Source organism: Chiloscyllium punctatum, chromosome 3 (assembly GCF_047496795.1).
Source record: "Chiloscyllium punctatum isolate Juve2018m chromosome 3, sChiPun1.3, whole genome shotgun sequence".
NCBI classification, from domain to species: domain Eukaryota; kingdom Metazoa; phylum Chordata; class Chondrichthyes; order Orectolobiformes; family Hemiscylliidae; genus Chiloscyllium; species Chiloscyllium punctatum.
Window position 1 is genome coordinate 57,051,319 of NC_092741.1, and position 24,320 is coordinate 57,075,638.

Sequence of the window (24,320 nt, forward strand, 5' to 3'; positions counted from 1 at the left end):
AGAGCAGTACTTCTTCAGGGTAGGCATTCGTGGAAGGGAGGTGGCAGTTGGTTAAACACTGGATAAAAGCAAATTACTGTGAACGCTGGAATGTGAGCTGAGAGCAACATCTCTCAGAGAAGGTCCCACCTGCGTAAGAACGTCAGGGGATTGACGTCAACCAATCAGGCCGGTCGGTTGATGTCTGTTTCCAAGGTAACGGGATCGTTACATGTAACAACAGAAAGAGGGAACGAAGAGGAGGAAAATCCACCCGGGAAAGGAGAGCAGGAACTGGGAACATTGTCAACTGAATGTGACTGTTTGTAAAGCAAGTTGTGACCTGACCTGAACAAACTGCTACCTACAGTTAATGTGTGTCCTCCTTTTGATGTTTCCATTGTCCAAACCTTCACATGTCTTTTTTTTCTTGTTTGAAACCTGCAGAATGGCTTACACTCAGGCCGAATGTGTGATCAAGAATATCATTCGGGAAATAGCCCAGGAGTGCGCTGATAGAGGACACTCCATTTCTGAGACTCTTGTAGCGTTCATGGTGAGTGCAGTGAGATTGTAAATCCGATGAGTTATTATTAGCGTTTTACTCAAGTTAATATATTCTTCGTTGCAGCAACGGTTGCTTACTGTTTGGGACAACAGCATTTGAAAAACAAAGTTAAACTTCATAAAGCGAAAGAAAATGTAACTGCGCTCTTGCAAACCGGGCGCAGAGCGTCACAGTGCATACTCCGACGGTGCGTAAAACACATCAACTTTCAAACTGGTTACAGCTATGAAGAGCACTGCCAGGTGGTGGCGCCGGCAATCCCAGTCTGTGTCGATCAGTGTTGCCGGTGTGGGAGGTTGTGTGCTGGCCTCTGGCGCCCTTATTACCTTCCCATTGATTGAGGACAAGCAGTACAGATCACAGTACTGTATAAATACCTCAACTGAGTTCGTCTTCAACCAGAAAGGAGCGCTGCTTGCAAAATCTTGCTGTGTAGTCCGGCTTACTGCATCACCAGAGCTGAACTAAATTATGCATAGTGACCCAATTTGGTGTCTAAAATGACTACATAAATGGCATCAGAGAATACATTAATATATAAGCCAAAATAATAAAGGTCTTTGTTCAAATGCCCCCGCCTTTTTAGAGAAAACAATTGTATACACCATAACTTGCAGATTACTTATACATAGTCTATAAAGAATATTCTCTTGCATGAACAAACATCTGCTTGTTCTGTCAACTCTTCCAATTTCAACTGTGCCTACATATCCATTTCACGCATAATGTTCAGTTCTTCGAACCATATGCACTTGACTTGTTCTTGGCTGTTGGTGTGGTGTCTCCTCGTTTCTAGAGTGACATTATCTTTCTGAGTAATGCTGTCGCCATGCCGTGTTGTTGCTGTGGTATTTGTTGCTGTTGATCTGTTGCATTTGGCAGGAGATATTTGATTTTTTTTTTGTAAATTTATTGTATATGTACCTATATTAACTCAGGAGACCCCCTCCAGGGCTTGGCAAACCTAACCATCCTGGTTAAACAAACACCCTAGGGGGTGATAGCTGACAAATCTATATCCAAATAACTCAAGTAGGGCTGCCATGTCTTATAAAAATGATCTGTTGTGTGGTGCACCATGTTTGTAAAAAGAGTCCAAGGGAATGTGCTCCATCATTAATTTCTGCCATCCCAGTAAGCCCGGCGGGTTCTCAGACACCCAATTCATCAGAATATTCTTCCGTGCACAGTGTGCAAGAATATTAAATAGTTTCTTCCCATGCCCGTCTAAAGATAGTAAATTCGGTAGACCTAAGAGGAGAGATATCGGGTCTACTTTGACTTCGGTCCTCAATCCCCTCCCTATCTCTCCAGCCACAGTGCTCCAATAAACACGGAGCCTGTGGCATGTCCAGAAGCAATGGGTAAGAGTACCTACACTTCTTTTACATTTGGGGAACACTGAAGCTGCCCCTTTTTTAAACTTCACCAGGTGGTCCGGTGCCAGATGAGCCCTGTGCAGAACTTTTAACTGCATAGCACATGTTCTATCACAGATTGAGATCTTTCGAGCATTCTCCCATATGTTCTCCCATGTTTCAGAAGAGATCTCTAGTCCCAGCTCTTGCTCCCAGACCTCACATAACTGGTTAATATCCTGCCAGGCCCTGCCACCTAGCAGGCGATAGAGGGCACTAACCGAAAGGGTGCTTGTGGAATGTAGAAACAACCTCTCTGTATCGGGCCTATAGGGCTACAGTGAGAAGTGTAGTCTTTTTCTGGATGAAATCCCTAACCTGAAAAAAAACAGAAAAGGTCTCTGCTGGGCAACCCGTATTTGTGGCTCAGTTGCACAAAAGACATAACCTCCCCCTCAAACAGGTCTGCCAAACTAGAAACTCCTCTCGCTGCCCATAGTTTGAACCCCGAGTCCATCATCCCTGGTCAGAGCCCTGGCATGCCAACTATAGGTGTAAGTGGCAAAGTCTTGGATAAACAACCCTCACTCTGACGCATCACTCTCCATGCCTTGACTGTACTAATGACAATGGGGTTCCGGCCGTGATCCATAACTGTCCTCATCTTATTCATGAACAACAGGTTAATAAGAGGGTACTTTGCATGGGAGGCCTCGATATCCAGCCATATTGAGTTTGGATCGTTACCCACCCAACCGCAGGGAACTCAATTGATACCTCCTGATGTCTGGGACATCAACTCCTCCACCACCTCCTTGAGATAACTGCAATTGAGTAAGTTTGGTGAGGGTTCCCACGATGCCAGACAAAGGACCCAAACCATCCCATAAGCTTCTGCAGCATTGACCTGGGAAACAGTATTGGGACCATACGCATGGGATAAAGCAAACGAGGAAGAACATTCATCTTAATGAGAGATATTCCACCCAGCCATGAAATTGGAAGAGCCTCCCATCTCTGGAGATCTCACCTAATATTGTCGAGCAAATGAGCAAAGTTAGTCCGAAATAACGCATCAAACTTGGGGGTAATAAAAATGCCTAGGTACTAGAACCCTGCCTGTGACCACTTAAAAGGGAACTTAGAGCCACCTTCAACTTCTGGCATATCCTTAAGGTTCCCCAAAGGCATAGTCTCTGATTTTGCAAAGTTAATCTTATATCCTGAAATAGCCCCAAATGAATTGATGCATTGTATCAAATGGGGTACGGAGGTGATTGGGTTCGATAAAAACAGAAGGACATCATCCACGTACAATGTAACCTTGTGTGCCCTCGATCCCACTTCCGGAGCAGTTAGGTGGACGTTCTGACGAATAGCCTCTGCCAGCGGCTCTATCACCAACTTAAACAACAACGGTGAGAGGGGGCAGCTTTGCCGACTACCCCGACCAATTGTAAAATTCCCAGACTTCACTCCGTTGGTGATGACCACAGCCAGAGGGTGGCGATATAAAACCTCCACCCACCTCGCAAAGACTCCACCCAACCCAAACTGTTCTAAGACATAAAAAAGATACAGCCATTCCACCCGGTCAAATGCTTTCTCTGCATCTAAGGAAATCACCAACCCCTGAATCGATCCTTGCTGACAAACTAGGACCACATTCAGCAACCTTCTAACCTGTCTGGTCCTCTTTAATGATATGGGGCAACACCTTTTCCAATCTCAGCGCCAGGATCTTGGACAGAATCTTGAAGTCTGAATGTAATAGAGAGGTGGGCCTGTATGTGGCACAATCCTCAGGAACCTTCCCCTTCTTAAGAATTAAGGAAATATTAGCTTCTGTCAAAGATGGTGGTAGGCATTCATGCATATAGGAGTGATTGTATCTCCAACATCGGCCCTGACAGAATCCCTATAAACTCCTTATAAAACTCACCTGGAAGACCATCAGGGCCAGGCGCTTTCCCACTCTGAAGTTGCCTAGCTGCCTCCTGTATTTCCTAAACTGTCAAGGGGACATTAAGAAGAGAAGCCTGTTCCAAGATTACCCTGGGAGGTCCAAGTTCTTAAAAAAGGCCTCCATTTTAGCACTCCTGTCCTCACAATCTTTAGACCGATACAATTCAGAGTAAAAACTCTGAAAAGCCTCATTAATCTTTTTAGCATCGTATGTAAGGACCCCGGTGCTGTCTCTGATTGCAGTAATGGATTGGGGAGATCACTTTTTCCTCGTCAGGTATGCTAAATACTTCCCTGGCCTATCTCCATATTCGAACAGCCTTTGTCTAGCAAAAGCAAGTTCTTTCTTTGCGTTTTGTGTCAGTATTGAATTCAAGGCAGCCTGGGGGGCCGTGATCTGCTGTAGCTTAGTCACCGAAGGCCGCGCAAAATGTGCCGCCTCCGCGGCTTTCAACCACGTCTGAAGTAGACGCTGCTGTTCCTCCTTCTGTCATTTCTGGCGGCCGAATAGGAAATAGCTAATCCCCCAACAAAGGCCTTAGCGGCCTCCCATAACATAGACGGACTACTAGCCATGCCTGAGTTGATAGTCAAGAATTACTGAAACTCCTTCAAAAGGTATTCCACAAATTTGGAATCTTCAAGGAGAAAAGGGTCCAAACGCCAGTGCCACAAACCTAGCCCCTCACTCTTGGCCTTAACTTCCAAATATACTGCTACGTGATCAGAGATAGCTATATTCCCAATTTTGCAAACCCATAATCGAATCTAGAAAGGCCTAGGGAGCCTCGTGTGACATTTATGTGGGTTTGAAAAAAAGGTGAAGTCCCTGCCAGTCGGGTGAAGACATCTCCAAATATCCACCAGCCCCAACTCCTTGCATAAGTCAGCCACATACTTGGCCTGCGAAGAAAATAGTTGGGGGCCCACTGTCGAATCCAAAAGACAATTAAAATTCCCCCCCCCCCCCCATAATAATGTTTTGTGTTTTAAGGGCACTCAACTTAGAGAAAGCAGTAATCAAAAATTTGAGGGGATGCGTTGGAGGACATTAGACATTTAAAATGCCATATTCTTCCCCATGTGTCAGGGCATTAAGTATCACAAACCATCCTTGCTCATCTTTCACCTGCTCTAATAAAGTGAACGGAAGATTTTTCTGGATAAGTACAGCCACTCCCCTACTTTTAGTAGTAAAGGATGAAAAGAATACTTGGTCATAACCCACCTGTTGTAACTTCAGGTGTTCCCCATCATCAAGATGGGTTTCCTGCGACAAAACAATATTAACCCTTTCCCTCTTAAGGATAGAAAGCACTTTTTTCCTTTTAACAGGTGAATGACTTCCCTTGATGTTCCAGGAGCACCATTTAATAAGACACTTAGCCATATCCCCTTTCAGAGACCCATGAACCCCTGGGATGTGGAACCCTGCTTCCAACGCGCTGAGCACAAGAAAATAAAGACTCAGATTCGAAGAATTATGCATACAAAAACTACTCTATATAACTGTAAGCAACTATTACTACCAAAAAGCTACAAAGAAAACCAACTATAAAACCTTGAATGGAAGGCTCTTCCCCCTGTCCATAGGGGACATTCACCCTACCCACCCCCTCCGTCACAGCTCCTTCAAACTCAGACTGTGCCCCAGCCTTAGGCCAGAAAAAAAGCAGGGAGATGATCCTTAAATCGACAGAAAAAAGACAAAGTCAGGATGAGCACTCCACCCATCCCTGCCTTCATGTCACCCCTACTTGTGACTAAAAGAGAAACAAAAAAAGGGAGACAACAAAGAACATCCACAAAATTTTCCCAGTTATTAAAAAAAGAAACAACTTATTCCAAGTTTTTTTTCCTCCCTTTCCAAAAAAAGAAATTATTAGGGAGAAAGAAAGGAATAAAAAAAAGGAAGGGAAAACGTGGGGAAAGAAGGAAAAGAGAATGAACATTAACCATATTCTTCAGGCCACTCCATCTATTTTAATGTGTCTACAAAGTTTTTAGCTTTATCTGCTGAATCAAATGTATAACCTGAGTCCTCGTGGCTGAAATGGAGCACTGCAGGGTTCCTCATGGAATACTGGATGCCCAAGTTCCTCAGCCTCTTTATAACTTCATCGAAGGACTTCCTCTTTCAAATTAAATCTGCTGAGAAATCCTGGAAAAACTTGATTTTTTTGACCCCTTGTACAGCAGCACCTGCAGATTATTTCCTAGTAATCGAGAGGCTTCTATGACTTTTTGCTTGTCCTTATATGAATGGATGTGCACTAGGACCGAGCAGGGGTGCTGCACCGGCCCTGACCTGTGCACTGTAACCCGATAACCCGAGAAGGTGACTAAGGAGGTAGATGAGGGGAAAGCGGTAGATGTGGTATATATGGATTTTAGTAAGGCGTTTGATAAGGTCCCCCATGGTAGGCTACTGCAGAAAATACAGAGATATGGCATTGAGGGTGAGTTGGAGGTTTGGATTAGGAATTGGCTGGCTGGAAGAAGACAGAGGGTAGTAGTTGATGGCAAAGGTTCATCTTGGAGTGCCGTCACTAGCGGTGTTCCGCAAGGATCTGTTTTGGGACCATTGCTGTTTGTCATTTATATAAATGACCTGGAGGAAGGGTTAGAAGGTTGGGTGAGCAAGTTTGCGGATGATACGAAAGTCGGAGGAGTTGTAGACAGTGAGGAAGGATGTGGCAGGTTACAGCGGGATATAGAGAAGCTGCAGAGCTGGGCAGAAAGGTGGCAAATGGAGTTCAATGTAGCTAAGTGTGAGGTGATTCACTTTGGTAAGAGTAACAAAAAGATGGGGTACTGGGCTAATGGTCGGATACTTGGTAGTGTGGAAGAGCAGAGGGATCTTGGTGTCCATGTACACAGATCTCTGAAAGTTGCCACCCAGGTAAATAGTGCAGTGAAGAAGGCATATGGCGTACTGGCTTTTATTGGTAGAGGAATTGAGTTCCGGAGTCCTGAGGTCATGCTGCAGTTGTATAGGACTCTGGTGCGGCCGCATCTGGAATATTGTGTGCAGTTTTGGTCGCCATACTATAGGAAGGATGTGGAGGCACTGGAACGGGTGCAGAGGAAGTTTACCAGGATGTTGCCTGGTATGGTAGGAAGATCCTATGAGGAAAGGCTGAGGCACTTGGGGTTGTTTTCATTGGAGAAAAGAAGGTTTAGGGGTGACTTGATAGAGGTGTACAAGATGATTAGGGGGTTAGATAGGGTTGACAGTGCGAACCTTTTTCCACGTATGGAGTCAGCTATTACAAGGGGGCATAGCTTTAAATTAAGGGGGGGTAGATATAGGACTGATGTTAGGGGTAGGTTCTTTACTCAGCGAGTTGTAAGTTCATGGAATGCCCTACCAGTAGCAGTGGTGGACTCTCCCTCTTTATGGATATTTTAGCGGGCATTGGATAGGTATATGGAGGATAGTGGGTTAGTGTAGGTTAGGTGGGCATTGATTGGCGCAACATCGAGAGCCGAAGGGCCTGTACTGCGCTGTATTCTTCTATGTTCTATGTTCTAAGCCCTTTCAATCTGCAGGCTACTGGACTCTGATATGAAGGCCCAAAAACTTTGGCAGCCAGCTTTCAAAGAAGCTGACTGGCTTCTCACCTTCAGGGAGCCCGATAATTCGGAGATTTATCCTCTGACCTCGATTTTCAAGGTTATCGATATGGTCTCACAAGGCCTGCACCTCTCCCTCCAGCACCTCGATCCGACCGGATGAGGACTCCATTGCAGCTTCCGAGGCCTTAGTTCGACCCTCCACCTCCTCCAGCCTCTCCCTGGATCTCCTGCTCATGCTCCTGCAGCATGGATGCAATAGGTGGGACCTGAGCACGAATCTCCCCACGGATTTCCTCAATCGCAGGCCCAACGTTCAAGGTAAGTCTCTCCATCGCCACAGCCAATTCCTGTGAGTCTGTCAGGTCCCCAGGGGGTTCAGGAGAGGCTGTTGCTGCTGCAGTCTCTGGTGTGGTAGGTGCTGCAGAGGAGTGTCCTCCCTGCTGCTGTTTGCTCGCTCCTTTTCCCTTTTTTCCCTTCCCACTCCCAAATATTAACAAATATGTGTTCTGTAAGGTTTTAAACTCATAATTCCACCACATAAGTTAGCCAGGGGATGGCAAAAAACACCAGTATGCCTTGGCTGTTAGGCAGAGCTGTCCACAGCAATTCTACAAAATCGCCGCCATCTTGCCAAGTCTGCCCTGTTTTTGTGATTGATTGTTAAGTTTCTTTTTGGCGAAATTAAATTTGCCTTACAGCTGTCTGCTGGGAAAGTAAAGCTTCTTTTGTTTCATGTATACGCCCACACTTGCAACAATACATCTTGTTGTTCACTTTCACTATGTACAATCAAGATGATAACTGCTTTACACAGGTCCCCAAGTTATCAAGTGGGCTGATAATTGTTGAGAATGTTGAATGTTTGCACTCTCACCAGCTATCCAAATCTCAACAATTTGGTTGTGTTGTCAAAGTGGAATTTGGCCTTCTGTCATTTCACTTTGATCTTGCCACTCACTTCTGTTGCAAGTTATTGGTTCAGTAAATTTTCATTTATTCGAAAGGTAGTGTAGGTGCAGAGTGACATTAGTCACTGGGTTAGACTACTTTCCATGCCTCAAGGAGTTGTGTTTCTCTAGTTCTGTTATTTTGCTTGTGTTCATGTTTTTAGTTCCTACCCACGATCCAGCATTAATTTCTTTAGCATGCTAACATCATCTACTGTAAATACTCTTGTAAAGTAATTATTCAAAATGTCCACCATTGTGTGTGTCATCATAGTCTTACCAGACCATAGGGGCTACTCACTTATTACAGAGAAGTGACTGGTGGTGATTTAACCTGCGGGCCACCATAACTCAGGTAAGGGATGGGATTGAACCCACATTGTTGGCATCATGCTGCTCTGTAAACCAACAAACCAGCCAACTGAGCTAAAGCATTACATTATTTTCAGCAACAATCTTGTTGTTATCAGCTTCCAGCAGTGCTGCTCAATGTGCTCCTGGCCTCCCTCTTGTTTTCTAATAGCATTGGTATGAAGAATTTGGAACTGATTTTGATATCCCTTGTTGTTAAGATTGCCTTGTAGACACCAATGCTGGATTTAATCATTTTCGATGATCTCATTGGCAATTTTCAGCCTTTTCAATTTGATTTGGGATAGTATGTAGGAGGTGATGGCATGTGGCATTATTGCTCGACTGTTAATCCAGAGACCCAGGGGACCTGGGTTAGAATCCTGCTCCAGCAGATGGTAGAATTTCAATTTAATAAAGATTAGATTAGATTCCCTACAGTGTGGAAACAGGCCCTTCGGCCCTACCAGTCCACACCAACCCTCCAAAGAGCAACCCACCCAGACCCATTCCCCTACACTTACCCCTGCATCTAACACTACAGGCAATTTAGCATGGCCAATTCACCTAACCTGCACATGTTTGGACTGTGGGAGGAAACCAGAGCACCCGGAGGGAACCCACGCAGACACGGGGAGAACGTGCAAACTCCACACAGTTTCCCGAGGCGGGAATTGAAGCCGGGTCCCTGGCGCTGTGAGGCAGCAGTGCTAATCACTGAGCCACCATGCCGCCCTCAAATAAACATCTGGAAATAAGAATCCAATGCTGACCATGAGATCAGACATCTCTACAGGGTTTCTTAAGGGAATGCCAATTGTCAGAAAAACCCATTTGGTTCACTAATGTCTTTTATGGAAGGAAACTGCCATTCTTACCTGGTCTAGCCTACATTTGACTCCAGACCCACAGTGATACACAGCAATGTGGTTGACTCTTAACTGTTCTGGGAGAAAGTGAAGACTGCAGATGCTGGAGTACCAGAGTTGAAAAAGGTGGTGCTGGAAAAACACAGCAGGCCAGGCAGATCCGAGGGCTTATGCCAGAAACGTCGATTCTCCTGCTCCTCGGATGCTGCCTGGCCTGCTGTGTTTTTCCAGCACCACATTTTTCAACTCTTAACTGTTCTGGGCAATTAGGGATGGGCAATAAAAGCTGTCCCAGCCAGCAAGGTCCTCACCCTGTGAATGAAGAAAAAAGAATATAGAGATAACCTCCTAATTATTCACGAATACAGATAATTTTGTAAACATTTTGTGTTTTCAAGAAGATTTATGTGGCTCTTGTCGCTAAAATGATCAGGGGAAATAGGGGGAGGGTGGGATTAAGGTATTGAGCTCAATGTTCAGTCATGATCATATTGAGTGGTGGAGCAGGCTTGAGGGGCCAAATGGTCTACTCCTGCACCTATTTGCTATGTTTCTATGAGGGTTGATGTTCTATGAAACTGGATTTCAGGAAGGCATTGACATTGGAAATGTGTCTTCAGGCTTTCTACAAACTGACTGGTGGTTATTAAGGTCAGCTGCTCAGTAACATGAATCATCGATTGTGAAAAGATAAGCTGTTCCAGAAGGTGGTTTATTCCCATCCGGGGAAGGTCTGTTGATATCTACGACAAGCGCAGCACTGGCTGTTCTGGTTCTTCATCTCGTTGTTTCTTTGACCAATTGAGCACTCTCTTGCCTTCCTCAAGGTGGAAGCAATTCCTTGATGGCTTGTATGTGTATGCTTCAGGAATCCTTCCTTATGTCTTCAGGGAAAATGGCTCTTGTTTGTTTGTGGGTTCTCACTTGGCCATTTTGGGTTATCACCTCATCTCTATATATCCAATACTCTTTTACAACACTTGAAGAGTTGCATCTCCTTCTACAGTTTGTTTGATCTGAAAAGACCCTTGTCTGTTAGGTTCAGTGAGCTGCTGCATGTTATGTGAAAATCTATTCGCCAGCCCCTGAGTGAGGAGGATGAGGCTGCCAACTCAAAAGCCAACTGCCCCACAGCACTAATTTGCTGGGAGCAATCTTCATTAATTTACAGTAGGTCTTTCACTACCCCCTCCCCATCTGCCAGCCCGAGGTATACCTGGGGCTTTTCTGCCGTGGGATCTAGTGTACCACCAAAGCAATAGTTTGGTCCATACTTTTCTTTGCACCAGTCTGAACAGTTATTCAGTTTTTGAATTACTAGAGCAAAATCTCTATAATTTTAGACTTCTCCCACCCATCAAACCATGAAATTGAATGGGTGAGTAAATCACTTCTAAACTGTTTTCTTTTTGTGTCTTTATCAATATAGTACAGTACGCTTCAATCATTTGGTACAAAATGTGACTTGTAAAGAGTTGCATTCACACAATGCCATTAAATATAAAAACTATCATTAGAGAAACTAGTGGAGCTAAAAATAGTCAGTCCCCTGAATCTGAAGGGATGCGTCCTAGGTTTTAAAAGAAATAGCGAGAGAGAGGTATTGGGGACACTCTTGTTATCTTCCAGGAGTACTTAGATCCTGCAAAAGTTTCAGAGGATTGGAAAAACGGCCATTGTAGCACCTTTATTTATAAAGGGAAGGAGACAAAAAGTAGGCAACGTTAGGCCAGTTAGCTTAATATCTGTTATTGGAAAAATATCAGAGCGTATTGTAAAGGATGTGATAGCAGAGCATTTCGAAATGCCCATTGTGATCAAGCAGAGTCAGCATGACTTCATGCACGGTAAACTATACCTGACAAATTTCTTAGAGTTCTTTGAAGATGTTACAAGAAGGACAGATAGAGGGGGAGCAGTTGCTGTAATATATATGAATTTTCAGAAGGCATTCAATAAGGTAACACATGTAAGGCTACTTAATAACAAAAGAATCCATTGTATTGGAGGAAGTACATTTGCATAGGTGAGACTGGCTAACTAATAGAAGACAGAGAGTTGAGATAAAGGAGGCATCTTCAGGGTGGCAATCTGTAACTAGTGGAATGCCACTAGGATTACAATTATTTTCCATCTTCTCATTGAATGGTGAAGTAGAGAGGATGGCCTAAATGGCCTACTTAGGGTCATAGAGATGTACAATACAGAAGCAGACCCTTCGCACCAACTTGTCCATGCCGACCAGATAGCCTAAATTAATCTAGTCCCATTTGCTAGCATTTGGCCCATATCCCTCAAAGCCCTTCCTATTCATAGAATCCCTACACTGTGGAAACAGGCCATTTGGCCCATCAAGTCCACATCACCCTCTGAAGAGTAACCCACTCAGACCCATTCCCCTACCCCGTTACTGTACATTTACCCCTAACTAATGCACCTAACCCAAACACTGTGGTTAATTTAGCATGGCCTGGCCTGCACATCTTTGGATTGTGGGAGGAAACCCACACAGACACAGGGAGAATGTGCAAACTCTACACAGACAGTCACCCTGAGACTGGATTCGAACCTGGGACCCTGGTGCTGTGAGGCAGCAGTGCTAACCACTGTGCCACCTAATGTACCCATTTAGATGCTTTTTACATGTTGTAATTGTACTAGCCTCCACCACTTTCTCTGGCAGTTCATTCCATACACGCACCACCCTCTGTATGAAAAAGTTAGGTCTCTTTTATATTTTTCCCCTCTCACCTTAAACCTATGCCCTCTCATCTTGGACTTTTCTACCTTGGGAAAAAGACTTTGGATATTCACCCTATCCACGCCCCTCATGATTCTATAAATTTCTATAAAGCCACCCCCTCAGCCTCTGCTGCTCCAGGGGAAACAGCCCCAGCCTATTCAGCCTCTCCCTATAGCTCAAAGCCCCTCCTTATAGCTCAAATCCTCCAACCCTGGCAACATCCTTGTAAATCTTTTCTGAATATTTTCAAGTTTAATAGTATCTTTTCTATTGTAGGGAGACCAGAATTGAATGCAGTATTCTAAAAGTGACCTAACCAATATTTGTATAGACGCAACGTCACATCCCAACTCTTATACTCAATGCATTGACCAATAAAGGCATGCTCTATTATGACATCTTGTTGTCTTATGATCTTAATATAAAAGACTGTGGAAGGGACTTTTAATGAGATATGAGAGAAATTACAACTCCTATCCTCAATGTTTTTTCACCAGCCACAAAACCAGGCCCCTGAATATTAATACATATGTGAGTCAGAACCTGTCCTGACTTGCACATGCCCATAGTGAACACAGGATAGCAAGTACACAAAAAAAAGCTTCCCGGAAAGGCTCAACAGGTCTGGCAGCATCTGTGAAGAGAAACCAGGGTTAACGTTTTAGATCCCGTGATCCTACCTCAAAACATAACTCAATTTCCAACCCAACCACCACTTATCTGCAGAGGGAAGGCAGAACTTCTAGAGCACCTTTGCTAAGATTCAATTAGTAGATTGAAATCAGGGCCTTCTGTACCTCAGTCCTGTAGCACAGCAGCTAACATTTACTAGAGTCATAGAGATGTACAGCATGGAAACAGACCCTTCGGTCCAACCGATCCATGCCAACCAAGTATCCCAACCCAATCTAGTCCCACCTGCCAGCACCCGGCCCATATCCCTCCAAACCCTTCCCATTCATATACCCATCCAAATGCCTCTTAAGTGCCTCTTGACTCCCTCTGGCAGCTCATTCCATACACGTACCGCCCTCTGCGTGCAAAAGATTTGCTTTCCCAAAATGTAGCACCTCGCATTTATCTGAACTAAACTCCATCTGCCACTTCTTAGCCCATTGGCCCATCTGGTCCAGATCCTGTTGTAAACTGAGGTAACTGTCTTCGCTGTCCACTACACCTCCAATTTTGTCATCTGCAAACTTACTATCTGTACCCCTTATGCTCGCATCCAAATCATTTATGTAAATGAAAAAAGGTAGAGGACCCAGCACCGATCCTTGTAGCACTCCACTGGTCACAGGCCTCCAGTCTGAAAAACAACCCTCCACCATCACCCTCTGTCTTCTACCTTTGAGCCAGTTCTATATCCAAATGGCTAGGTCTCCCTGGATACTGTGAGATCTAACCTTGCTAATCAGTCTCCCATGGGAACCTTGTCGAACGCCTTACTGAAGTCTATATAGATCACATCTTCCACTCTGCCCTCATCAATCAAGTTTGTGAGACATGATTTCCCACGCACAAAACCATGTTGATGATCCCTAATCAATCCTTTCCTTGCCTTGCCAAATACATGTACATCCTGTCCCTCAGGATTCCCTCCAATAACTTGCCCACCACCTACCTCTGGCTCACTGGTCTGTAGTTCCCTGGCTTGTCCTTACCATGCTTCTTAAACAGTGGCACCATGTTAGCCAACTTCCAGTCTTCCAGCACCTCAACTGTGACTATCGATGATACAAATATCTCAGCAAGAGGCCCAGCAATCACTTCTCTAGCTTCCCACAGAGTTCTAGGATACACCTGATCAGGTCCTGGGGTTTTAGCCACCTTTACCTGTTTCATGACATCCAGCACTTCCTCCTCTGTAATCTGGACATTTTCCAAGATGTCGCCATCTATTTCCCTTCAGTCTACATCTTCCATTTTCTTTTCCACAGTAAATACTGATGCAAAATACTCATTTAGTAGCTCCCCCATTTTCTGCGGCTCCACGCAAAGGCTACCTTGATCTTTGAGTGGCCCGATTCTCTCCCTAGTTACCCTTTTGTCTTGAATGTATTTGTAAAAACTCTTTGGATTCTCCTTAATTCGATTTGCCAAAGCTATCTCATGTCCCCTTTTTGCCCTCCTGATTTCCCTCTTAAGTATACTCCTACTTCCTTTATACTCTTCTAAGGATTCACTCAATCTATCCTGTCTGTACCTTACATATGCTTCCTTCTTTTTCTTAACCAAACCGTCAATTTCTTTAGTTATCCAACATTCCCTATACCTACCAGCCTTTCCTTTCATCCTAACAGGAATATATTTTCTCTGGATTCTCGTTATCTCATTTCTGAAGGCTTCCCATTTTCCAGCCATCCCTTTACCTGCAAATATCTGTGCCAAATCAGTTTTCAAAAGTTCTGCCTAATATCCTCAAAATTGGCCTTTCTCCAATTTAGAACTTCACCTTTTAGATCTGGTCTATCCTTTTCCATCATTTATTTTAAATCTAATAGAATTATGGTTGCTGGCCCCAAAGTGCTCCCCCACTGACACCTCAGTCACCTGCCCTGCCTTATTTCCCAAGAATGGGTCAAGTTTTGCACCTTCTCTCGTAGGTACATCCACATACTGAATCAGAAAATATTCTTGTACACACTTAACAAATACCTCTCCATCTAAATGCTTAACACTATGGCAGTCCCAGTCTATGTTTGGAAAGTTAAAATCCCCTACCATAACCATCCTATTTTTCTTACAGATAGCTATCTTCAACAGCTATAACAACATGTTTATAATCAAGTGTATATTGTGTGTGTTTGTGGAAACAAGTTACGGGAATGTCCCTGAATTCCTAATATGTAATCCTGGCAAGGTACATTGGGCACTGGGAGCACTGAAGATGCAAATTTCCTCTGGTGATTGAAATTTTTTTCTGAGTTATGTATCTTTCTTTATGTTGCTTTACAAAGCAGCCTGCTGTCTCTTTAAAAGCTAATATGCAGAAAACAATTCACTCTGTAAATAAACAGATTGGCAAACACCTTGAAGTTATATGATGAATCTATTTTCTAATAGGTTAAAGCCGTTGTTCTGGATCCAAGATATGAGTTCAATGTTGACAGAACCCTCACAAAGACTGATGTTCGCAAACTCATCACGGTAACTGTTTAACTATGCTAATGTTGTATGTGTGAAAACTAAACAATGATCTGTATTTTGCCCACATTGGTTTTCTTCCTTTTCTTGTCCTTCACAATAAAGTGGTAACTCATGCAGAGTTACAGTCCCATTTCCTTCATACATTATTTAGGTGATCATTTTGTATGTAAGCTTAAGTATTGATTGGAGATGAACTGTTCACCCAAGAAGCTAACACAGCTGACCTTTTCCCTTGTTGATATGCATTCCAGTCCCACCAGAGGTTACTGTAGGTCACTGTATGCAGGATCATAGTAAGGGCAATTTTAGCATGTCAGCCATTTCTTTCCATTGAGTTCAACTCACTGAATGCATACCAAAGATATAACTGGTCGGGTGTACCTTCAGCACTACAGCACAACAGAGTGATTTTACTAACCAAGATAGCAGATGAGTTCAAAATATTTTAAAAGCAAGAATCTTTTAAAATCTTTCAAAAAGAGAGGTTGTGCTTGCAAATTTCACGTGCTGTAGCCTTTTGTAGAAACATAAAAAGCCCTAAAGCCAAACATCTTCAGCTGCTTCAAGAATGGTCATCATAAAGTCAGAAGTGGGGATATTTGCTGATAATTGCACAATGTTCAGCATCATTCACAACTCCTTAGACAGCAAGCAGTCCATGACCAAATGCAGCAAGACCTGGACAATATCCATGTTTGGGCTGAAAGATGCCAAGATTTGAGCCATACAAATTCCAAGCAGTGACCATTTTAAATAAGAGACAATCTAACTATTGTCCCATGATGTTCAATGGCATTACCGTCATTGAATCCCCATCAACATCTGGGTGTTCCTATTGATCAGAAAATGAACTGCACGAGGCATTAAGTACAGGGAATCTTACAGTCACTTCCTGTCTCCCCAAATCATGTCCACCATCTACAAAGCATAAGTCAAGATTATGATGGAATACTCCCCACTTGCCTAGATAAGTGCGGCTCTAACAATACTCAAGAAGCTTGACACCATCCAGGACAAAATAATCTGCTTGTTTGGCACATCCACAAACTTCCACTCCCTACACCACTGACACTTGGTAACAGCAGTATGTACTATCTACAAGATGCATATGGAAATTTACCGAAGATCCTTAGACAGCACCTTTCAAACCCACAACCACATCAATCCAGAGGACGAGGGCAGTGGATACATGGTAACAATACCACCTGTAAGTTGCTCTCCAAGCCACAGACTATCCTGATTTGGAAGTCTATCATTGTTGCTTCAGTGCTTTTTGGTAAAAATCCTGGAATTCCCTCCCTAAATGGCATTGTGGGTCTACCTACAGCACGTGGACTATAACAGTTCAAGAAGGGTAATGATTGCTGATCCAGCTAGTGGTTCCTACATCCCATGGGTAAAATCAAAAAAGTGCAGCAATCCAGAGTTACCAGTTAATTAAGATACCAGGGCTCATAAATGCATGACTGTCACACTTTGTTTTGGTCATTGATAAGAATGAACGGTCAAATGCCTGGTGCTGGCCAACTTCTCAGGGGCTAAATTTAATTTAACCTGTCTAGCAGGTACCGTGTATATGGAGGGCAAATTGAGTTTGATACATTGAAGAGTAAAAAGCAGGCAGTGTATTTTTGAGGCTGAATGTATCCTTTACGTTTTCTCTGCTCTAGCTTTTTAAACTGATTGTGTCTGGACTGATCCCTGACTGTCGACTTAGCCCATTCAAAAATACAGCATTTTTGAACCAGTCTTTTCCAATCCTCACAATCCCGACTGCTCCAAGTTACCTCTGACAGGTAGAGTACGTGTGGTGAGACGTTCTGATTATGAGGATGAAATGAAGTGATATGTCATTGAGCAGCCCACTGTGGGTGTGGTTCCGAGTAACTTCTATCTCCATCACCTTGCTACAGTACCTGGAAACATTACCCTTGTTTGAAAACAGAGGTGTGTAATTAGCTAAACTGCGTGTGCAGAGAAACAGCATGAACCAGGTAGACCAAATGGCCTTCCTGCCTCTATGCTATACAAACCACTGAATTAGTGTTAAGTAATTATTGGCCATTTTCTGGCGATCACTGACCTTTTCTAGTTCCATAGAACATAGAACAGTACAGCACAGTACAGGCCCTTCGGCCCTCAATGTTATGCCGGCCTTTTATCCTACTCTAAGATCAGACTAACCTACATACCCTTCATTGAACTATTTTCCATGTGTCTATCCAAGAGTTGCTTGAATGTCTCTAATGTATCTGATTCTACTACCACCGCTGGCCGTGCATTCCACACACCCACCACACTCTGTAAAGAACCTACCTCTGACATCTCCCCAAACCTTCCTCCAATTACCTTAAAATTATGCCCCCTCATGATAGACATTCCGCCATGGGAAAAAGTCTCTGGCTATCCACTCTATCTATGCCTCTTAACATCAAGCCACCTCTCATCCATCTTTGCACCAATGAGAAAAGCCTTAGCTCTCTCAACCTTTCTACATAAGACATGCCCTCCAGTCCAAGCAGTATCCTGGTAGATCTTCTCTGCACCCTCTCTAAAGCTTCCACATCCTTCCTGTAATGAGGCAACCCTGAACACAATATTCCAAGTGTGGTCTAACCAGGGCTCTATCGGGATGCAGCAAAACCTCACAGCTCTTAAACTCAATTCCCCTGCTAGTGAAAGCCAACACATCATATGCCTTCTTAACAACCTTATCAACTTAGGTGGCAACTTTGAGGGATCTATGGACATGGACCCCAAGATCCCTCTGTTCCACCACATTGCCTTCAACCCTGTATTCTGCATTCAAATTCAATCTTCCAAAATGAATTACTTCACACTTTCCAGGTTGAACTCCATCTGCCATTTATCAGCCCAGTTCTGCATCCTGTCAATGTCTTGTTCCAACCTACAATAGCCTTCCACACTATCCGCAACTCCACCAATTTTTGTGTCATCAGCAAACTTACTAACCCACACTTCCACTTCCTCATCCAAGTCATTTGTAAAAATCACAAAGAGCAGAGGTCCCAGAACCGTCCCTGAGGAACACCACTGGTCACCAAGCTCCAGACTGAATACGACCACCCTTTGTCTTCTATGGGCCAGGCAATCCTGTATTCAGACAGCCAGATTTCCTGTATCCCATGCCTCCTTGCTTTCTGAATGAGCCTATGATGGGGACCCTTATCAAACACCTTGCCAAAATCCACGTACACCACATCTACTGCTCTACCTTCATCAACGTGTTTTGTCACATCCTCAAAGAGTTTAATAAGGTTTGTGAGGCTTGACCTGCCCCGCACAAAGCCATGTTGTTTACCTCTAATCAAACTATGGTTTTCCAAGTAATCATAAACCCTGTCCCACAGAATCCTCTCTAATACTTTGCCCACCACTGACATAGGAGTCTGTAATTCTCAAGATTATCCCTATTCCCTTTCTTGAACAAGGGAATAACATTTTCCACCTTCCAATCATCTGGTTCTACTCTAGTGGACAATGAGGACGCAAAGATCATAACCAAAGGCGCAGCAATCTTTTCCCTCGTTTCCTTTAGCAATCTTGGGTATATCCTGTCTGGACCAGGGGATTTATCTATCGTTATGTTTTTCAACATTTTCAGCACATCCTCCTTCCTAACCTCAGCCCTTCCTGCCAAATCAGCTAAATAGGCCCTACTGTATTCATTTTCCCAAGTTGTCTCTTCCCTTTCTGATTCAGGAGCACTTAGATTAGATTTCCTACAATGTGGAAAAAGGCCCTTCAGCCCAACAAGTCCACACCGACCCTCTGAAGAGCAACACCCCCCCCCCCCCCCCCAGACCCAACCACTCTGACTAATGCATCTAACACTGTGGACAATTTAGCATGGCCAATTCACCTGTCCTGCACATCTTTGGATTTTGGGAGGAAGCGGGAGCATCCAGAGGAAACCCACGCAGACACGGGGAGAATGTGCAAACTCCACACAGACAGTCGCCCAAGGCTGGAATTGAACCTGGGTCCCTGGTGCTGTGATGCAGCAGTGCTAACCACTGAGCCATCGTGTTGCCCCACTTAGCCCTGAGGAGTTCCCTTCTCTTTACTGGTGTTATATTTCCCAATAATATTCTTATTAGCTGACCAGGGAAGTGAGACATGTGTGGTTGAGGCAGAAATCGATATTACCAGATTACCGTCTTTCTGCTTGCTGTAGAATGGCAGAACCAAACTACACTTCTCACTTGTTGTAAACCATTGAGGACCCCACAGGGGTTGCCAGCTTGCACACTTTGAAACATAAAGGATTCTTAAGGGGCTTGACAGGGTAACTGCTGAGAGGAGACTTCCCTTCATGGAAGAGTCCAGCACCAGAGGTTGCAGAATAAAGGGACACCAATCTAAGACTGAGACAAGGAGGAATTTCTTCTCTCAGAGTCTTTGGAATCCCTTGCCACAGAGAGCTGTGGGGCCAGAGTCCTTGTGTGTATTTAAAGCTGAGATAGGTGATAGATTCTTGATCAATAGGGGAATCAAGGATTATGGGGAAAAATGCAGGAAATTGAATTTGAGGAATGTCAAATCAGCCATGATCCTATTGAATGATGGAGCAGACTCATGGGCAGACTCCTATTCATATTTCTTATGGTCTTATGATGGTTGCAATAACTAAGTGGGAAAGAAATTCAGATAGGGTCAATGCGCTATTGCTTGTTAAATTTTATTTACTCACTTGACCTTTTACCATATTAGAGGTGCTATAAAAATGCAAGTCATTGTTTTTGGTGCATACATAGAATGATGTATTCATAATGATATAAAAGGATAACATTCGGCCCATCAAATACATATAAGTTATGGGCCCCCTCATCATAAAACCTGAACTCACAGGCCTGGATGTATTACTTGTCCATTTCTGTCATACAGCGAGGACTAAGTAAACTAACCTTGTGTCCTTCTACTGCATGTTCCTGGCATCTTGTCATCTTTATTTTGAACATAAACCAGAACTTTAGAGGTACAACTGTGGATTTTCTGGCCTAAATGGATAATTCAGAATATTTTTTATTGCAATTTTGCTTTTTAACAAGACCATCAACACCTATTTTCTAGACTTGTGTGGACAGATTGCTTGAAACACAACGGTCATCTCTTGACACAATCAAGATGCAAGTTTACTTCGATATGAATTACACAAGTAGAGGTCAGTTTCCCTTATTACCTTTTTCAGGCGAACTGCTTTAAAAAGTTAGGTTGATCGAAATTGCTAAGCTTGAAGTCAACCTTCCATTGGATTGTATTTTCTTTCCATCTCATGTTTTTGGGCTCTCTCAGCATTCTGATCAGTCCAGTTTACATTTGCAAAGGTCAAGCATTTTGAAAAGAAATGTACTCCCCATATCTTTTACCTGTTTCAGACTGTACCAGACAAATTACAGACAAATTGCTCAGAAACCCAAGAAAACCGTATCTCTATGAAGTACTTAGTAGGTTAAGTGACATCCATAGAAACATCAGCAGTAAACGTGTCAAGCATTTGTTCCTTCTCCCAAGAGAATTTTGCAGTGAACTTGTCATGAACATGTCCCTGTAACTTGTGGTTGGATATGAACACCACATTCTGACACCCCTTTAAACATACCCTTTTCCAGTGACACAAACAAAATGTCTACCTAATGACATTTTCTGCTTCGACTGCTTTCTCTGCCACTCTGACAGTCTGTTAATAACAATCTAATCCTCAAATAACCTATTCCACATCCTGGTAGAATGGGTGAGCTTTCAGAGGCATCTGCTGCTGTGCCCACACCCTGATAGGGTGTGCCAATTAGACAGTCCACTGAAACATTCCACACTGTAAGTAATCTAATCTAATCTAATCTAATCAATAACAGAGGCCTCATCAATTTCATACCTCTGGAGATGTCAATCAAGAAAAGTCAACAATTGAAGGAGGTTTTAAAAGACTTTGAAACTGTAGATGGTTAGAGCACAGAAGGAGCTCATTCATCCCTTTAAGTATTGAGTCACATCTTTGCACAAGGGATCGAGAATAAATCCCAATGCTCCCTTCACTCCCTTGAGTCCTGCTTCTACCTTTACCTCAAATTCTTCCCTTTAAAGATTTAACAGTCCCTTTTAACCATTCTCTGTGGCAGTGTCTTCCAAAGTGCTTCGATTCTTTCTGGAAAGAATATTCTCTTAACCTCTTCTCACTGTCTCAATGACAATTGTTCAATCAAGGCTCCCCAGTCACAGGGAATTGACTTTTTGTATTCACTCAATCAAAGTTCTTCAGAATGTTATAAACCCAAAGACTGGTGTGAGGGTCAACATGGAAATAATTGTCTAAATCTAAGCAAAAAGAGTAAGAAGAAAAGTCATAAAGCGATAAAGATGATTTAAATATTCTATTAATTTACAGGAAGTAATAACAAAATGAAGCAGGAGGGACTTTTTTTTTAAAAAAGCTTTTAAAAATTATATTAAATTTGCCTGTGCCTCACTTTCAAATGTGACATGTCAGAAAATATGGGAAGCACTCCCATCAGGGCTACAGTTTTTCAATTAAGAGTTATATACAAGAATGCATGCCCCTTCAAATGTAATACAAATCAGTTGTAAATAGCCCTTTTGCTTTAAGTATACAGTATAGGGCCATTACAGGACCTGGCTACAAGCTTGTGAAGTTATTCCAGGTCATAGAGTCTTTATTTTTAGAATTTTAGGATATAATTTTTACTTTATACAAAATGTATAATTTTAATAAAATGCCCAATCTTTCCAAGCCCATTAAGGTCTAAGCAGTGAACCATGTAATAAAAGTGGCAAGTGTGGAACAAAACAAAAACACTCATTCGCTAATCTTCCTTTTGAAAATGCTGTGCCCACACCCTGATAGAAGTACCAATTAGACAGTCCACTGAAACATCAATAACAGAGGCCTCATCAATTTCATACCTCTGGAGATGTCAATCAAGAAAAGTCAACAATTGACTTTAGTTTTCTAAACAGATACCCATGATGAGAAAATTCTTTTGTTGGCTTGGGCTCACAGCCAAGCCTCATTTTGAGAGGATAAGGGACCATTGTAGACATTTAGGGAGACTTCAGTCAGCATTGAGTTGGCATGGAGAGTATAAGGGGCCATGGAGGTATTTAGTGGGAAGGGCAGAGATGAGGGGAATGTGTGCATGATATGGCGTATATTGGAAAATATAAATGGCCATGGAGAATGGACAAATGGTGAGTTGGGGTGGGGTTGGGGGGGGTTTGATATAGGGTGTGTCCAGTGAGGTGAGGGATGTGAAAAGGATCTAAAATCTTCTAAGCAACTGGGGCAAAGTTCCAGAGAATAAAAGTGGACCTTCTAACCAACCCACATTGGCACTTGTCTACCCACTGACGGCTTTCCTTCTGGGGACCCACAGTCAAGCAAAAGAGTGTGGTAAGGAGCCAAAAGAGAAACAAAAGATGAATCAGGAGAAGGTTTAACTGGAATAGCAGTATGATCACCAGCAGATGCTCTCTGATCAAATGGTGGCAGAAGTTACGATCTAAAATTGTTGAACTCAAGAAAGCTGTAAAGTGTCCAATCAAAACTGACGGTACTGTTCTGAGCATGCAATGAGTTTCATTGGAACAATGTAGGATACTGAGAACAGAGAGGGCACGGTGAGGGTGTGGGGGAGAATTAAAGTGACAGCCATTACAAACATGAGCTGTGGACTTAACATAGGTGTTCTGCAAATCAGGCACCAAATATGGATTTGGTCTTCCCTAGGATAAAGGGATCATACCATAAGCATCAAATACAGTATATTAAATTGACAGAAGTACAAATAGTAGCTGTGTCATCCAGAAAGGGGTGTTTAGGCCTTAGACAGTGAGAAGGGAATGGATAAACTGTAGATGTTGTATCTCCTGCACTTACACAGGAAGGTGCCGGGGGTGACTGAGGAGTCAACTTATCACAGAGGAAGTTGTGCATTTAACATATTGAATGGAAAAAGGAAGGAACAGTGTTGAGTGTTGGCATCACACTGGAGGTGGGAGAAATAGCAGAGGAAGATCTGAGAAATGTGGAGGTTCACGGGAATGGAAGATGAGGACAAAGGGAACCCTATCCTAGTTCTGGAAGGGAAGGAAGATGGTGAGACCAGAAATGTGGGAAATACCACAGTCACAGTTGAGGACTCTGTCAACAACAGCGGAAGAGAATCCTTGGCTGAGCGCAAAAAATCAACTTCACTTGTCCTGGTCACTCAAGCTTATTGGGTTAATGTTCACACTTTCCATACAATAACTAAAGAGATCATGAGAAATGACACAGGAAAATTGCAAATATCTTTCTATATATCGTTTCTATGTTTTTGCGGAATTACAAATTAGCACTGAGCTGTTTTCATTACCTCACTACAGCGGAATTTCTCGCTGAGCATCGCAGTGTCTTGGAATCTAGGTTGGCCCCAGTATGCAGAGAAATCACAGACAGTCGCGCTCGGACACGGGATGAATTTGAATGTCTTTACCGTAAAATTGTAAGCTACATGCTGCTCCATTCAGGCCTTGGCTCTCCCACTGAACTAAGTGTAGTGAGAGAGGCAACCGGTAGGTGATGTAATTTCTCTTCATCTTTTAATATGTAACAAAAACTTGAATGTAATCAAATATTCTTAACCCCCTCCATCGAAGCGAAAACTGACACGGAACCATGTATTCATAGAGGTGACTGGAAGCATGCCCAAAGTGGTGCATTTTGAAAGGAGTGAGATAGGTAGGCAGGCAGTGCTTCCTCAAGTGCAGGCCAGGACCCCAAGTGGGGTGGTT

General features: G+C 43.3%; 1 protein-coding gene across 2 annotated transcripts in view; it reads left to right on the forward strand.

Moving 5' to 3' along the window:
- Nucleotides 1-228: 228 nt before the first annotated feature.
- cfap206 (cilia and flagella associated protein 206) overlaps nucleotides 229-24,320 on the forward strand; it is a 61,309-nt gene continuing 37,217 nt past the window's right edge. Inside the window, exons 1-5 of one of the 2 annotated variants that reach the window (XM_072553637.1) lie at nucleotides 229-314; nucleotides 427-535; nucleotides 15,426-15,509; nucleotides 20,604-20,694; nucleotides 23,913-24,101. In XM_072553637.1, the coding sequence (XP_072409738.1) occupies nucleotides 428-535; nucleotides 15,426-15,509; nucleotides 20,604-20,694; nucleotides 23,913-24,101 (472 nt within the window). In that variant the 5' untranslated portion in view covers nucleotides 229-314; nucleotide 427. Of the gene's footprint in view, nucleotides 536-15,425; nucleotides 15,510-20,603; nucleotides 20,695-23,912; nucleotides 24,102-24,320 lie in introns of both variants that reach the window. The other variant, XM_072553628.1, reaches the window with a different exon arrangement.